This window comes from Gobio gobio (assembly GCF_949357685.1).
Source record: "Gobio gobio genome assembly, chromosome: 2".
Classification (NCBI taxonomy): Eukaryota; Metazoa; Chordata; class Actinopteri; order Cypriniformes; family Gobionidae; genus Gobio; species Gobio gobio.
The window spans coordinates 31,449,891-31,467,566 of record NC_137098.1 but is presented as its reverse complement, the minus strand read 5'-3'; the positions used below and the strand labels follow the sequence as shown (position 1 = coordinate 31,467,566).

Genomic DNA, 17,676 nt, shown 5'->3' with positions numbered 1-17,676 from the left:
AAAAACTACCGGCTTTGTTAATGCGATGTGGGCAGGGCTGTGCCCCGTCTCGGCCACTGTTTATTGGGCAGGCTGGGAGCGGCTTTATTACCTCTCATCCATAACTGAAGATGAGCCAGAGACGCCCATCCACACAGCCACAGGCCAGACTCATTCACTCTAATGAGCTCCAAAAAGAGAGATTAATGACCATGTCTTTTCTCTCTCTCTCTCTTTCTCTGCATCATCCAGCTGCTTTTCTCTATTCCATCTCCTCTCTATTATGTATTAGAAGAGACGTTATGGACGCCATGTAAGCAGAATTTGAGGGTGATCTGAATTAGGGCCTGGCAGTATGATGGTGTATTCTCATAGAAATATGTTAACAAATATTTTGTATTTCAGATTTTACAAGGGCTCGCCCAGTCATATTTTGTGTTAACGTGTTACTGTTATGAATGATTCTTTTTACCACAGGTGTGACCTTTTTTTTTTTAAAAGACAGAATTAGATTCTGAATAATTGTACCGTTTGCTCTATGTCTGCCACCAGTTATATATATCAGTAAAAAAATAATAATAATAAAACAGACATTACATGGTTATTTATAAAACATTTTATATAAAACAATTGTTTTGGTTTATGTCATGTATAAATAAAATACAAAGTAATGAAATAAAACAGACATTCCTACATGGTTATCTAATATATAAAACCTTTAAAATAAAACAATTGTGATATATACTGATACCTGTAAGATTTTGGACATTTTGTCTACCTCAAATGTGAATTATTACCACCACTGTTTGTTTAGCCGTTTTCCCGCTCTCTTGCAGGGTTTCTGATCTTTTGTGCTCATGTGGTTTCACTTGTGATGTGTGACATGCAGCGGGTGTGTGGCGTGGGCCCAGCCTTTGACTTAATAACAACCACAGATGTGTCAGAAAGCCAGAGAACGCTGGCTGGACTGCAGGTGTCACACAGCATTTAGTGTGCAGGAGGGGCTGTTTTTTCTGCAGACATTATAAAGGCATAGGCTGTTAAAAGCCCATATGTATTCTGTGAGCATTTTTTTACTGCTGCTCTGCTTGTAAAATCAGCAGAATTGATGAGCCAATTTTGGCTGAGCACAGACTGAGGGATGCTAACCGCAGCCGTAAAGCCGGAGAGGGAAACGACAGGTTGCAGGTTTAAAAGGTTGAGTGAGCTACCTCAAAGACTGATCTCTCTCTTTCTCTCACTCTTGTTTCCAGATTTATTCTCCTGACCACACCAGCAGTAGCTTCCCCTCAAACCCCTCCACTCCAGTGGGCTCTCCCTCTCCTCTGACGGCTCAGGCGGGCGCTGCCACAGCAGGTACAGTGGTGACGGCCAGCGGCCCCACAGGAAGGGCAGGTAGAGCACCAGTCTGCCTCTCTGACCCCACACACACATTCTCTTCATATACCACACCCTCACTGCTCAGTCATTTAGAAGGCAAGAAGGCCCTCATTTCATTTAGATTTCATTACATCCATAATACTGTATATGTAAACATTGCATGTGTAAACATGATCTGTTAAAAAAAACATTGATCTGAGATTTTGTAGCGTCGTCACGTAAATGAGTATAAACACACTGTCCCTCAGCCGCTGAGATTGAAGATGGTGTCGGGGGAGTTATGGCCTGGTTAGGGGTGGATAGATAACCAACCACTGTGAAGATTGTATCTGCGTCTTACAAGACTGATGCACAGTCATTTTACATGAAAAAAATATTTTTAAGCTCAGAGGGACAGACAGAGATACTAGTTGCTACAAATGGCAGTTTCTCCGCACGTTGTTTCAGTGAGTGGGCAGTTGTGTGTGTGTGTGTGTTCATTGATATAGTGGTGACAGCTGTGTCGGTGTCTGTCCCACTCCTCAGCTTCAGCTGTTGCCCTGTTCCTCACACAGCTGTTACCCATGACAGACCGGCCTGCAAAGATCCTCATTTATTAGCATGACTGACTGAGAAGATGGGAGGGAGAGGATGACTCAGCTCAGAGACAGCCTTCCTCTCCACTTACCTTACAATATCATTTCCTGTTATCCTAGCACACCCCGTCTTATTATTTCATATTTAAAGAATTATAATATACATTTAGTCCATTTATAAAAGTAAATATTGTGCTTATTTTTTATATTTTTAATTTTTTTACACTTGTGTACACTACACTACTAAATGTTTGGGGTTGGTAAGATTCTTAATGCTTTTGAAAGAAGTCTATTTTGTTCACTAATGCTGCAATTATGCATTTATTTGATCAAAACAGTAATACTGTGAAATATTATTACAATTTAAAATAACAGTTTTCTATGTTAAAATATAATTTATTCCTGTGATGACAAAGCTGAATTTTCAACATCTTTACTCCAGTTTTCAGTGTCACATGATCCTTCAGAAATCATTCTAATATGCAGAACAAGTAACATTTCTTGTTATCAATGTTGAAAAGAGTTTTGATGCTTAATACTTTTGTGTAAAAACCGATAGATGTTTTCTGAAGTCCTTGATGAATAGAAATAGAACGTTCAAAAGAACAGCATTTATTTATAAGTCTTTAGCATAACTTTTTATCAATTAATTTTTTTATGCTGAATAAAATAATTAACTTCTTTTAAAAAAAATCTTACCCCAAACTTGTGAAGTGTCGTGCATATATAAAATAATTTAAATATGTTGTTACATTTTTGGAGAGGTGCACATCAGGGTATGCCGTAGGCAAAACATGCAACACACAGCCTACGACATTAGCTACGGCGTACACTCAACGCAGAAGTATAAATTGGGCTTTAGACTAGTCTTAAAAGTTATTCATATATTTTTATTCTTCATGACTATCCCTATAAAGTCAGATACATTAAAAGGTAGATCGGTCTAATTTTTATTGGATAAGTAAGACTTATCACAGTGGCTAAGGTTATGTAACTGGCCCCCGATATTGACTGATTAATTGGCCTTGCCAAACACATTTAGTATTTAGTCACATTTGGTACACTTATTTTCATTCTCTCTGCCTGCATTTTTATCACATCATTAAGTTGATTTACACTAACAAGCAGGCAGTCAAAGTCCCCTTTGATATCTGGGGCCGTTTATATATTGAAGTTTTTTGATTAGACTGTTCTTTGACGTTGGTGCACATTGTTTCATGATGTTATGATTAAGCCGAAGCACATCCATCTGTTTCTCTGGATTAAACTTAACTCAGCCATTAGACCCTCTCAGAGTCGGGGCTCTGCTGCCCATACCAACCAATTAGACCCCAGCACCACGTGTGGAGTGCCGCACAGGCCCACGCTCATTTGTCAAGCTGGCCGCCGGTGAGGAAGCTTTATTAAACGCTGCATTCTCTTCACGTAGCCACAAAGTAATTTTTAATAGGCCCTTAATGAAAGTCTGCTTCTGAGAGCTTTGTGGTTTTAAGAAGCAAATTCTTTCAAATTAGACTGGCTTTAGGGAGGATAAATGGTTGGGAATTCTTTACCTAAACAACTTCCTGTCACACAATAGGTGAAATTATCTTTGCACTCGCTGACCGTTTCTGAAGAGAGATTCTTGATACGCTGGAAGAGCCAGATGTATGACCACACCAGGTCCATCACAACAGTTAGAGTTTAACAACGGGAAAAATAGGAAATATCTGATGTCAACAAAACAGCTAGGGTCAATGGTGGGGTCTGTGCCTGGTGGAGTCAGATTGAAGGACGGAGACTGCTGATCTCCCTCCTGAACTGATTTATATAAATAAGCCAAAAGACTTCCTTTGGGTCATGCTACATTAAGGGTACTTGACCTGTTCTATTGTACACCATAGCAAGACTTTTTGCAGTGCATTGTTTGCCAGTTGGAGTGAAGTAGACTTTGGAGTAAAGGGAGTGAAAGCGACCCCTACTACCAGAGTTTTGATTTGTGATTAGCAGATGTGCATTCTTTTGAAATAGTGTTGATTTATGGCCAGTCAGAATCAGCACGTTTAGACCGAGACCAGACCAGAGTCATTTACATCCTCATTATAGTCCTTTCCAGCCTCACACACACTGCCACAGAACAAAAACACATTCACTGAATTCCAACGATGGAGTGAATTTTGAGGGGAAAAAAGTGAAACATTGAGTCTGGGGCCAAGAATGTGGCCAAGCCAAATAAAATGTTTTGCTGCTACTTGAGTAATGTGGCAAAACAGTGCCTTTTCTTTTCCCTGACACCGTCTGACATGAGATTGGTCACATCTCTGCTCACCGTCCGGTAGTTTGTTTGTGCGAGTTGAGATCTAAGAGAGTGTCGTGGTCTCATCCTGTTACGTCTAGAATATCAAGCGCCTCTGTTGAGCTCATGCAGTATCAGAGTCAAGGGAAGACACTCAGGGTCCAATCCATCGCCTTTACCAGGGTCCTGCATTGTTCTCCCAAGTTTTCTTAGTCATGACTTCATTAATAAGGGGAAGTAGGAGATGTCCCTCAGCACTGGTTTGTGTATGTATGCGTGTAAGGGTCAGCCTCAAACCCATCTCACATTGCAGGATATGACCCAGTCATAGGAAATGATGTGTCTGGAGACCAAGAGGAAAACAGCTCACATTGAGAATAACTGGAATCAGCCAGGATAGGAAATGAGTTTTAGTCTATTGTAAATGTACATCAGTACATTGTACCATGTGCACTACATACTAAATGAAAGAATATATTAGTATATTATATTATCATGAATTAATTCATTAAAAGAGAGTCATTTGTTCATGAATCAGACTCCACTGGTCACACCGTTTGTTTTTGCATGCAGCCAGTAAAGATGATGTGCATTGCATAAAAAAAACGGATGTCCATTGCTTGTTCATTTCAGGCGATAATTTTTCACCTGTTGTAATGAAGCCTGCTTGTTATTATGTGTCATGTGACTAAAAAGCTCCTCTACCTCCATCCACAGGTACAACTCAGTGGTCTCGCGCGGCTGGACAAGCACCTTCCTCTCCAAACTACGAGAACTCCCTCCACTCACTGGTAAGAGTGCCCACCTCCTCCTCCTCCTTCTCCTGTCACTGAGCACTTTTTAATGGACACTGTGTCAGTAGATGACTTGCTCCTGGAGGGCAGGGGGTAGCTTTACATGGACATTCCTGGCTGACAAATGTCAGAAGCGGGACGGGGAGGGGGCTGCTTGGACCGAACAATACCCATCCCTTGGGGCGTGTCTCCTGCCATCTGTCCTCTCTTGTCCGGGCTGGATGGAGATTGGCCGGGGTGTGTGAAGGTGGGGTGGTTAGGAATTGGTTAGGGTGTGTGATGGGGGTGGGGTGCTGGCAGCTGCTGCGTTCAACCACTGCCGCGGGATTCCAGGGCTGACTGGGGAACTGAGCCACAACAGGGTCAGTTTACAGAAACACACACTTTCCTTCCCATGTCATACATTCACACAATGGAGTGTGTAGATAAATATTTACTCTAATGCTTTTTATGCCAGCTGCAAGTGCATTTTTATGGACTGTCCATGAGCAGCGGCCCTCCAGGAAACAGGAAATGAGCTGTGATCACCAGAGTGAACCATGGTTCATCATAATTAGTTACATGAACAAGTACCACCAAGATCTCGGCACTTGGAGCAGCACTTCGATGCTCTGCCCGCTTTCTTTGCCGAACTCTCATAAACTCAGCTTGCTTCTCTTTGCCAGTCTTTCTGTCTCAGCTCTCATTGTACGTGTCTCTCCTCTTCCTGTTTGACTGTAGAAAAATCGTGTGCACCAGCAGCTTCATGAGCATCTGCAGGATGCCATGTCCTTCTTAAAGGATGTCTGCGAGGTATTCCCGCTCTTCAGACAGTCATGTCCTCTCCTCCTGTACCTTTCAGCCATCAACTTTCCTTTGATTCGGCCATGCTTTTTCTGTTTTGTGCTTTTGTTGTTTTGCCATTTCATCTTTTGTTGATCTTTTGATGATATTAATACATGAAAATCACCATATTGTGGTTAGTTAGTGGAAAACTGTCATTGATTTTTTGTTTTGTTTATTCCAACAGATGTTGTTTAACTTGTTGTCTTAGCCTTCACTTTTTCTCTTCTTTTCTTTCTTCTTTTCCTTTTTACTTTGTTTTCGAATGTTGTTTTGCTTTACGATGCTTGCCATTTTGTAATTCTATGTCATCAAAGTCTGTGTTGATGTCTGTTTTCCTGTAACCTTATGTTGTTTTCTCTTTCTCTCCTTGTTCTTTATTGCTCAATCCAGTCTCGGATGGAGGACCGGCTGGACAGGCTGGACGATGCTATCCATGTCCTGCGGAATCACGCCGTGGGCTCCACTGCCGCCCTGTCTAGCGACCTCCACAGCCTGTTGGGACAAGCGCACAATGGGCCAATTTCAGCCATCGGCACCAGTTTCCCCGCTTCTGGATTGGTCACCAACCGAACAGCACAAATGGTAAAGAAATCTTCACTGTCACAAAGGAAACTTTAGCTTATGTGTTTCAGAGCCTCCTGAATGTCTAATTTCTTTAGAGGTCAAAGTCTCTTACAGTTATTACAGGCAAGAGGGAGAGAAATGCGTGTGTTTTTTCACTATGCCTCTCTAAATAGGCTAATAAACAGAGTTAAGCCACCTGTTTAAAATGAAGGCCTGGCCATGTGCTGAAACTGAACTATTTTCCACTGAGAGCAGTTTAACTTAAACCCACATACTTTCCATAAGCGTAATGGCTGGACCGAAGATCATTCTCCCTCCTTGAGCTGCGTTCCTCAGGCTGAATGGGAAAAGCAGTCATAGTAGAATCTAGTTGATCAGTGCCGGTCTGGAAGACATTTCCGCACCGTAGCTCGCTGGGGCTGTGGGGACCTGCGTGATGTGAGACCCGCTGAAACTAAAGCGCTCTGTATCTCCCCCACCATCCCACGGCATTCATTCGCTTTCTACAGAAAGATTTGCACACAGCTGTAATGGATGGAACAAGCAAGGGAGGCATTTCCCAATGGTTTCCCAATAATAGGAAATAATCATGGCCTTTTTTTCTTTTGGATTTTCTCTCAGTTTTCAAATGAACTGACAATGACCTCTTTGCTTTTGTCCAAAGACTAAAACAACACTCAAAAATGTTTTCGTGAATGACCAATACAGTGGAAAGTTTAGCCTTGGCCAGTTTGACCACGAAGATCTGACATTTCTTGATGAAAAATCTGCTGTTCTCATTTAATGTTTCAAACAAGCAACAAGCAATACATGTCTAGAATACAATCACATGTTAGTGAAGCTTTTATTGAACAAAGTTTGACATACTCAGCATGTACAATTATAATTTTTTTTTTTTTTTATAAATAAGTTTGTTTATAGTTTCTTCCCCTCTTCACACAAGCCTTACATGTGTGCCAATAAAATTTCAAATCTAAAAGAAACACATTTAAAAATTGAAATGAAACACAAACTTCAAAACCTAGTGTGACATAAAACAATAAAAGCTATTTTTTTCATGTAAATTCATGTTTAAAAGTGTTTGTTCTAACAAACTGATTGTAACAAGCATTAGGACATGGCGCAGTTGATGGTTTGATTTCTGCAACAAAGTAGCACCGCCCACTGTGAAATCTCATTGGTCCAAAATCCAGCTCCAACTGTACATTAAACATCAGCATCTTCTGATTTCTGATGCAATTGCAATTGTGTCATGTCTTGCAACAGTTTTGCATTGACAAGGCAATGTCACACAGTGGTAAACTGTTTTTTTAAATCACAAAAAAATAATCATAATAGATGCATAAGACATAATTGACTATAAAAAATGCCTTATAGTTACATTTAAAAAGTATTAAAAACTAATTTAGAAGAAAAGAGAAGAATACATACGATGATACAGTGCAATAAAAGCAATAAAAGAAAATTACAAAATATTTTCCGTGTAAGTCCATATAAATAAAGAGTTTTTGTCCTAGTTGACTACAAGAAGCAATGCACAACAGCTCGTTTTGTCAATCACTTGGTTCCTATTTGTGTTGAGCAGCCCCACCCACTGTAAAATCTCATTGGTCCAAATCAATTTCTGCTCCACATATCTGTATATTAAACATCAGATATCTTCTGATTGCCTGTGATTGTGTCACGTCATGCAGCAGTTTCCCACTCAATTTAGACACCCAAAATTTAGATTTAGATTTTGTCATTATTTACCAAACCTGTATGATGTTCTGTGAAACATAAAAAAAGATATTTTGAGAAATGTCACAGGTTTTTATGGGGGTTTTTTTTCAATACAATGGAAGTCAATTGTGACCAAAATGGTTTGGTTTCCAACATTCTTCAAAATTTCTTCTTTTATGTTCCACAGAAGAAAGTCATACAGGTTTGGAATAACACGAGGGTGAGTAAATTATAACAGAATAAACATTTTTGGGTGAACTATGCATTTAAATCTGTAATTTACAACAATCGATAGCTCTCGTATGCAGCAGTGACACAAGTGATGTTCACAAATTTTTGGCTTGCCACAGCTTATGTTTTCAGTCATGATGAACAGAGGTGCGTTTTATTCAGGCCGAGAGGAGATTGCAGCGGAGGGACAGAGCCCCTCGTCTGCGCGGGAGCTGTCACACTGCTGTCAGTGGACTATGTGTTCATACACACACAAACGGAGCTCTGTGCTCCAGGCTCGACCCAAACACACACCCAGACAAGGTCCTGATTCAGCACAGCCAGCATGCTTTTATTTTGGCGCACTCTTTTCTCTTTCTGGCGCCCCCCCCATGTCTTTCTTAACAACTCAGGAAATCTGACGCTTTAGTCGTGTGTGTCTGAGCTCCTCAGCTGTATGGTAATCAAGCCCAGACAGGAAAATGGCCGCCTTCTTTGGTTGGCACCCCTCCTTCTCCGCCCCTCTTCTGCCACAGACAAAGAGTTGTTTGGACACCTGTTGAGAGTGCCGCTGAGATTAGAGTGTGGGGGAGGGGGTTCGGGCCTGGGCGGCATGGAGGTTAACAGAGGCCAACAGTGACTTAGGAGCGCATTCCTAAAGGAAAAGGGGGAAAAGACCCCCCCCCCATTTCTGCTCCTTTCTCTTCCTTCTCCATGACTTCCAATCCCGTGGATCCTCAGAAAGGAAACTAGATTGTGGGCGAACATGTGCTCCCGCCTACTGTGGCAGGGGTGGAAGGAAGAGATTCAAAGGGGGGCTGTGGCGGTTTCTACTCCACTGCGTCGCTAATCGCATGGCAAGACGTTGATCAAATCCAGATGCGTTTGGAAGCCACCAGTGATGAATGCTGATCCAACTGTCATTTGATGTTCAGCATGAAAGGGCAGATTGTTTGTTTGCCATATCCACATGTGAATAGGACATTTTGTTTTGATGGAAATATTTTCTACATATAAATGCGGTTAATTGGTGTCTGAGTATCCATAAAAAAAAAATCTTGAAATTTGAAATAAAAATTCATAGACTTTCTTAATATGTATTCCTTGCCTTCATCTGTGCTTGCATGTTCCAGCAACAACAACAAAAAAGGCAGTAGGATCCTAGATAAAGAAGCCAAAAAATTAAGCTTTGCCATCACAAGAATAAATGCCATTTTAAATTATAATAAAATGGACAACACTTATTTAAAAGTGTAATAATATTTCATAATAATACTGTTATTTGATCAAATAAATGCAGCCTTGGGGAGCATAAGAGACTTCTTTCAAAAACATTTTTAAAAATCTTACCGACCACAAACTTTTAAATGGTAGTGTAGTAGACATTGTTTTAGGCTACTGTTGTACTATTTTGCAGCCTTCCTAAATTATTGCCAATAGTTAAAATGTAGTAAATATTAATGTAACAATTGTTTACAACAATAACAGCGAATAACGATAGATTTGAAGACCTTCACATCTCACCAGAAAGCCACTTTTATTGTTATGTATTAAAAAAGAAAGTTAATATGAATGAATTAGTTATTTATTACATAACATTGCATACTATAAAAACATACTGTATGTACACACTGTACTCAAAACAATACAGTATACAATATACATATACTCTATGTGCTTCATGTTGATAACCTGATGTTTGCCACTTTCCTTCTACCACTACCCCTAAAATCTGGTCTGAAACGGTGCAGCATCCAGTCCGATGTTATGTTACAATCAACCTGTCTCTCAAAGTATATAGGCACGCTTCCAAATTGAAAACAACATGAGAGTGTTTTTTGGCGGAACAGAGTCAGAACCTTGAAGTGCACTGAAGTGCAGCGTGTCTCTCTGAGCACAAATTTGGGGCTGTGAAGGTTGTTCTTTGTAGTGTGAACACCACTCAGCTCTTCTGAGGGGAGGTCACACTCTACAGTAGGAACACAGAGACTCTCTCAGCTTTGAAGTCCAAGATCTGTCTCTTCCCCGATTTAATGTAAATCACTTTTGTTTTCTCGGCACTGATCAGATGGCTTCATGATCAGAGGGACTCTTGATGTTTTGCTCTGTTCTCTGCCTCATGTATTTATGGCTATCTGTTCTGACAGGGCTCTGTTCACCGTGAAGAGACCGTCAGCCTGAACAACAACCATGGCGGCCTGCAGGCCAGCGCTGGTCCCACCTCCAGCTCGGAGCTCAACCACCAGGCAGAAACGTTCAGAGGTTGGGAAGCACTACTTAGTCCATTTGGCACTTGTTAACATGTATTGGTCATATTTACCGGTGTCAGTGTTTATGCTTCTTCAGTGATGATTTATTTACAAGTCATAAAACAAGTGTTTCTTTGTGTGTGTAACAGGAATCGCTAGTGCTCTGGCCAGTCAGATTGCTTCTCCTCTGGACCTGAAGGTTGAAAATCATGAAAAGGATGACATGAACGATAACCAATCCTCAGATGACCTCAAATCAGACGACGAGAGTGATAAAAGGGATATGAAGCAGAATCGGGGAAGCACTCGACCAAGGCAAGGCAACCTCTCATCAAAGCACTGCCTCTAAAAGTGTCCTTCAGCACTTTACCATTGACCTTAGAGAACCGGTTTGATTAAATATTAATATAGAACACCACTTCGATTTACTTTTTATGGCTGAAGTTTTATGCTTGAAGATTTTAAATAATATGTCACATCAAGCACATATAGATGTAGTGTTCAGGTGTTGAGGCCACATTGTTCCCTCCATCTTGTCTGACAGCTGTGAATTGTTTTGCAGCAGTGTCAATGAAGACGAGGACCTGAACCCCGAACAGAAGGCGGAGCGTGAGCGCGAGAGGAGGATGGCTAACAACGCCCGCGAGAGGCTGCGAGTCCGGGACATCAACGAGGCGTTCAAAGAGCTGGGCCGCATGTGTCAGCTTCACTTGAAGAGCGAGAAGCCCCAGACCAAACTGCTCATTCTTCACCAGGCCGTCGCCGTCATTCTCAGCCTCGAACAGCAAGTCAGAGGTCAGACGCTGTCCTGCATAAAGCAATTATGTCATGTTTATATAAAGCTTGTCAGTCAATTAAAATATTTAATCACTATTAATCTAGGAAAATAATCTAAAAATGTTAACTGTGGGAGAAAATAAGACCACCCCCCTCCTCAAAAAATTGTCCCATATTTATATATATATATATACATTGACAAATGATTGAATACATTTTCTAGTTTTTTTCATACAGTGCATCCAGCATCCTCATCCCAATTTGGAGTTTAGTTCTGATTTTAAAACACACAGGACATGATTACTTAAATATTATCAAGGAAAATGATTCTCACTGTAATCTCCACTGTCAGACAAGGATTTATCAGTAATATTTTACTTGGGCCCTTTGCAACAGGGCAAACTTATGTTAATCAGCTCAGCAGAATAGCTGAATTAAAAAGGCAATTAAAGCTACTTATTATTTTCTTTACAAACTCAACAAAAATGGTGATATAATTTAAATTCTCCTGTGTGCAGAGAGGAACCTAAACCCCAAAGCAGCCTGCCTTAAGAGGAGGGAGGAGGAGAAGGTGTCAGGGGTTTCAGGTGACCCCCAGCAAGCCCACCCGCCTGTGCACCCGGGCCTCACAGACACATCCAACCCCATGGGCCATCTGTGAACAGCCAGGTAAGCACGAGCAGAGCAACTCCACACAGAGATGTAAAACGGGCAGGTGGTAAAAAAACACGACACCGCAAGCAAGATTTGTCTTTGCTATTGCTTAGACACCAGCTCTGTTCCAAAACCTAGTGAGCTGGATCCTTGTATGCCTTCATTTTGGAATAGTATTAATTTTGGGAATGCACCCAATGTCTTAAAGGAATAGTTCACCCAAAAATGAAAATGCTGTCATCATTGTTCCAAACCTAAAAGACTTTTGTTCATCTTCAAAACACAAAGATATTTATATAATGAAACCTGAGAGATTTCTGTCCCTCCATTGAAAGTGCATTCCATCAAACTGACACTTCAAAACACTTTTTGAAACTTCAAAAAGTTGTTAAAAACATTGTAAAAGTAATCACGTACATATAGAACATAGTAAACAGGCACTTCAAGCTTATGTATGATTGTTGATCAATATGAATAAAAGCATAAATTAAATATATTCATTATATTAAGCGATCACATCTCTTCAGAAGACTAATTATTAGTTTATACTGGATTATACTGCTCAATTCATATGGATTATGTTTAGGATTTTTAATGGAGGGCCAGAAATCTCTCAAGTTTAATTAATATATATACATTAATTTGTGTTTTAAAGATGAACATAAGACTCATGGGTTTGGTTTGGAATGACATGAGAGTGAGTAAATGATGACAGAATTTTCATTTTTGGGTGAACTAAATGTTTTTGGAAAACATACATTTTTTGAATACGATACACATGAGAATGCGATTTGAGTGTCAGTACAGTGGGTCATAAGCAATGTCCTTATCTTTCCCTCACTTTTCAGATCAAATGGATCCCAATGGCGTGTGTTAGACAGAGCCGGTGACCTTGCTTTCCACGGGCGGACAGGACTCACAGTTTGTGACACAAATTTGAAAAGACAGACCACTCGAAGCAAAATTCCACCGTTAAGCAATCCTGAGATAGAAGAAAACTGGCAAGTGCCCAGCTCCCTGTGAAGACATCCCATATCGATAAGCAACTTTCTGCCCACCAGAGAAAAAAAAGTATCAAGCATAAAAGCCCCTCAGCACATATCGCTGTCTGCAAGCCGTGTGCCGCAGCTGTACAATCAGAGACTGTCGTCACCCCCTCCACCCTGTACGTGGAAGTTGCCTTGTGCCTAAACTGAATTGACGAATGCATTGTAACAGAATTTTTTTTTTTTCGTTTGTTTTTTTTCCTATTTATTATGTTACTGAGCTGTAAGTCTATGTTTAAAGGGAAAGTTCTGACATTGCTATGCGAATCCGGTGGCGTTTCAGTAGATCTGCAGTTTGTCCTTCGCATCAGAGTCGTGAGCCTCTCTCCTGTCGGTCTGTGGAAGGGCCTCTCCCCTCATGAGATTAATATATTCAGATCAAATTCTGTGCCCTTTGTGAAAGAATCTGATGTTGTTTGAACTTTCAGACATTCAAAGACATCCCTGTGTCTAAAAAAGAAAAAGGAAAAAAGAAATAATATATTATTTATATTTATCGTACATTCATTCCGCAAATGACAGCATGAGCAACCAAAACTACCTAATTCTTTATGATGTATGTCGATAGTGTAGCTCAGAGTCCTCGGCACAGACGGAAAGTTACGAGCGAGGCGAGATGGGATCAGCCTGTGCGTTTTTGACCGGATTTCCTGTGTCGTGGAGACGATGGTGGAACGGCAAACTCTGGCTTTACTGAAAGGTCAAAGGTCAAACACAAGCTGACATGTTTATACTCACTAGTGTGCAGTACAGATACGGAAAGCAGAACGCTACAAAACCCCAGCATTCCCTGCATATTTCTTTGTGTCTTAAATGGGAAAAGGGACGCGGTCTCGTCCTTTTGATTCCTTTGCCATATGGTGTTAAGGGTAAAGAGAAATACGTATTTCCGATTACAGTTGATTTGTATTCAGACATTACATGATTTGCTCAAACAGCCGTGGTAATGCGAATCTCTGTTATACCGCGAGACGTGGCACTGTTGGAAAAGACTTGGATTTACAACGAAGACCATTCATTCACCTGGCCTGAATTGAAGTTATGTTTTATGTTCTTTTGTTTTTCTAAAACCATTAACGATTTTTTTAAAAAAAAAGAGAAAAAAAGAAGTACTCAAAGTAACCACATGTTATATGTTTATTTGTAATTGTATACAAAGCATCTCTCTAGGCTTCATAGTAAAGCGTATTTCTGTCGTGTGAAAATAGAAGGATGTTCTAAGTTACTTAGAATGGCTTTGTCTTTCCCCTCATGCATTGAAGTACTTGGTACTTGATCAGCAGAATGTGAGCGCAATGTCTGTTCGTGAAAAAAAAAAAAGAGAAGCTCTATGAATTCAAATGACAGCAAACAGCGGAAATAATGAACAAAGCCAGTTTGGATCAGGTTTTTCTCTGCCGTTATTTGTTTGGTTTTTAAATCTAAAGAGAGCAGCAGTCACCACTTTCGTTTTATAATGTTTAAAGACCAAAAATGTTTCCTTTTCTTGCTTTGGATCTCTTTTTCTAGCCTGTCTGTTGTCTTCCATTGAAACAAGACTGCCACATTATCGTATGAATCATTCTCTCCATTACGAGGTCAAAAGAACAAAAACTTAAGGAAAGATATACGTTTCAGAATATCAGCATTATTTTCCTTCTGCGTTTTTTTTTTTCCTCTTTCTTTGCTCTGTGGAGAGTTTCCTTCCTTGACAAAATGATCGTGAAATCCATTAGTCTTTGTGGCCTTGTTATACATTTCAGTATTCAAGAGCTTGTATTTTTGCCGGCTGAAAATGAATCGAGGTTTGTCCGTTGTTTTGTTTTCCCTGTTTCTTTCCTTTTCCTTTTTTTCTGTGTTCTGTTTTTCCTCTGTTGGATATGTTAGATTTTGCTGTATGCCCTGATGCTTTCCCTCATAACAAAAAAAATCTATGAAAAGGATAAAAAAAAAACATTTGGCTTATTTTTCACTATAGTTAGTCTTTTATACAATAATATTGTAAGAACATTTCTTGAATTCTAAATATTACTCTTTCTAGATTTTTGAAATCAAAAGTTTTGAGTAAAAAGTTTCTTACTTTATTTTACTATATTAGATAGTAAAAAAAAATGTACGGTTATTTACCATAACCTGTCCATTATTATAAAAAAGATTATCGATAGCATCTTAAGAACATAAGTAGGATTGTAGCTCGCAGTCTAGTACGTATGGGGTATTGTACGAGCTCGATGTTCCAGAGGATGTGCTCTCCATCTCTGTCTCCACTCTGCATTGTTGGTTGATGAACGATTTGTACCCATGTCAAAATTCAAGGTATTGTCAACGCACATCAGAAAACCAGCAGTAAGAAGTCGAATTCTTTTCTTTCTTTTTTTCTGTCTCTGTAACAGAAAACACAATATGTATATAACATTTATGTAGCAATAAATGTGCCATCTTTTTTAACTCAATTGTTTGTGCCTTTATTTCCCTTTTTCAGCATTCGTCTCAGCATTTGGTTTTTATCTGCAACTTCATAGAGAGAATCTGGATAAAAATACAACTTACATATATACATTTATTCAGAACTTCAACATTCTCTCACATTATTACAGTTTATTTGCTATAGTTTAGAAAATGGTAATAAAATATGACACACAGTTAAACTGTGTCTGAACAAATTCATCTTGATAATGTCAGATAACTTTGATAGAAATGTATTTAATGGATTACAACCAACCAATCAGCTGTCAGATGTTAAATTTAAGTACACAATTAGAAAATGCCAATTTAGGTCAACCAATTACCAAGCAATGCTTCATTTTGTTCTGTCCGTGGTGTGAAAGGTCACATTAGCAATTAAAGAAAAAGAAATTAAGCGAAACATGGTCAGGTCAAAGTGTCTGAATAATTTTGGTCCCAAATTTGTATACATTTGACTGGTAGTCCATATAAATTAAGTGTCTTGCACCCACTTGTAAAACATTGTATCTGGTGACTGAATAAGTTTTGGTTTGACTGTATATGGTGCGTGCAGAATTATTAAGCGCGTTGATTTTCTGATCTTTTTTTTTTGTTTTTCTGGCACATTTTACCAATTCCAAAACATTAATCTTAATAACTACTATTAATTTTGTATTTAATCATTTATAAGTGATATATTATTGTTCATGAAGACTGGAAGTGAAAAACACCTTATATTCAGGTGTGCATAATTATTAGGCACATTTTCTTTTACAGATAAAATGAGACAAAAGAGAGATTTAACGATTATTAAATGCCCATGAGAAGAATACAATTCTAATGCAATACTAGAAATTGCAGTTAAGGCATGACCACTGGACAGTGAAATGCTCCTTGGGTCAGCAGGGTCAGACAAAAAAAGGTGGCAAAGAAAAGACAAATGTTAACTGCAAAAGAATTAAAGTGAAGAATTAAGTGTGAAACCATCAGGAACCCTTTAGTCTCCAGCTCCACCATTTTCCAGAACTGAAACCTATCTGGAGTCTCCAGAAGTGCAAGGTGTCAGGATCTCAGAGACTTAAATTAGGTAAAGAATCCTAAAAAAATGACCCCCACTTAATAAGAATAGCTAGCTGAAGTGTTTCGGTACAACATGAGGGTGAGTAAATGATGACAGAATGATCATTTTTGGGTGGACTATCTCCAAGTCAATTTAAAGAACTGCTCAAACACTGCGTTCAGTATCATATTCAAAAGCATTACAGAGCCCTTTTTAATTTTCAATATCACTGCAATATTTAGAGGAGCAAAAAAAGGATTATTTTTCCTTTGTAAAAAAATTTGGCTTTTTCCCCTTTTGTTTCAGAAGAATTGTCTTTGGACTGAATAAAAACCTTTTCCTTTAAGAGTAATTCAGATTTGTTATTGGAGTTCAACATCTGCCTTACATACTTTGCGTCTCTTGTGAATGATCATGGGAAAATATCACTGGAGTGTGACACTCTTGACTGTCACTCTTTCATTGCAGGGTGTGTTCATATTCCCACGTATTCCCATTGTAAATTGACTTTGCTTCCTAATTAAATTATTTGTTTTTCCCATTTATGTCAGTTATGAAATATGGGATCACCTGTTTTGTCCCAGTAGTGGTGAATGGTTTACGGCCAGAGTCTTTCTGTGCAATGCAACTTCCAGAATACCTCATGAAACTCTAATAACAGATCGCTCTGTTTATTTCTCATTTTTCATCTCATCCGTACATTTTTATGCAATGACATCAGTCCTGCCTGTCCAATTAAAAGACTAAACTAAATCCCAGAACTCATCTCCCTGTCTTACACATCTGCCCTAAATTATGTCTCTGTACATGAGATGCTTTCTCATTGGATTTGTCCTGTGCTGACAGGTTGGGCCCCAGATCTGCTCTGAGACAGGAACGGCACTGGGGAAGAGGTTGCTAAATGCTGGAGAGACCTCGGCCAATTCCGACTCTGTCAGCCTTCCAACACGACACCTCATCAGGAGAACGCTCCAACTCCGCTGGCTGGGTGGGAGAGCTTTGTTCCATTTCCTCCTCGTGTGTGTATGTGTGTTTGTGCGACTGTGTGCATATTCCTTCCTGCCTTTATCAAAACCGTGCCCTGGAGTGTTTACTTGCGGTCAACTAGAAAAATGGGCAGTGTTTTATAAGCATGGGACCAC

The 17,676-nt window shown here is 39.6% G+C and overlaps 1 protein-coding gene across 9 annotated transcripts in view; it reads left to right on the top strand.

Moving 5' to 3' along the window:
* tcf12 (transcription factor 12) overlaps positions 1-15,476 on the top strand; it is a 126,197-nt gene extending 110,721 nt beyond the window's left edge. For 3 of the 9 annotated variants that reach the window (XM_079811220.1, XM_079811223.1, XM_079811225.1), the window contains 8 exons: positions 1,233-1,374; positions 4,927-5,000; positions 6,219-6,410; positions 10,472-10,586; positions 10,723-10,888; positions 11,136-11,368; positions 11,869-12,019; positions 12,853-15,476. In XM_079811220.1, coding sequence (XP_079667346.1) covers positions 1,233-1,374; positions 4,927-5,000; positions 6,219-6,410; positions 10,472-10,586; positions 10,723-10,888; positions 11,136-11,368; positions 11,869-12,011 — 1,065 coding nt within the window. In that variant the 3' untranslated portion in view covers positions 12,012-12,019; positions 12,853-15,476. Of the gene's footprint in view, positions 1-1,232; positions 1,375-4,926; positions 5,001-5,723; positions 5,796-6,218; positions 6,411-10,471; positions 10,587-10,722; positions 10,889-11,135; positions 11,369-11,868; positions 12,020-12,852 lie in introns of all 9 variants that reach the window. The other 6 variants (XM_079811226.1, XM_079811221.1, XM_079811224.1 and 3 more) reach the window with 3 other exon arrangements.
* Positions 15,477-17,676: the final 2,200 nt, after the last annotated feature.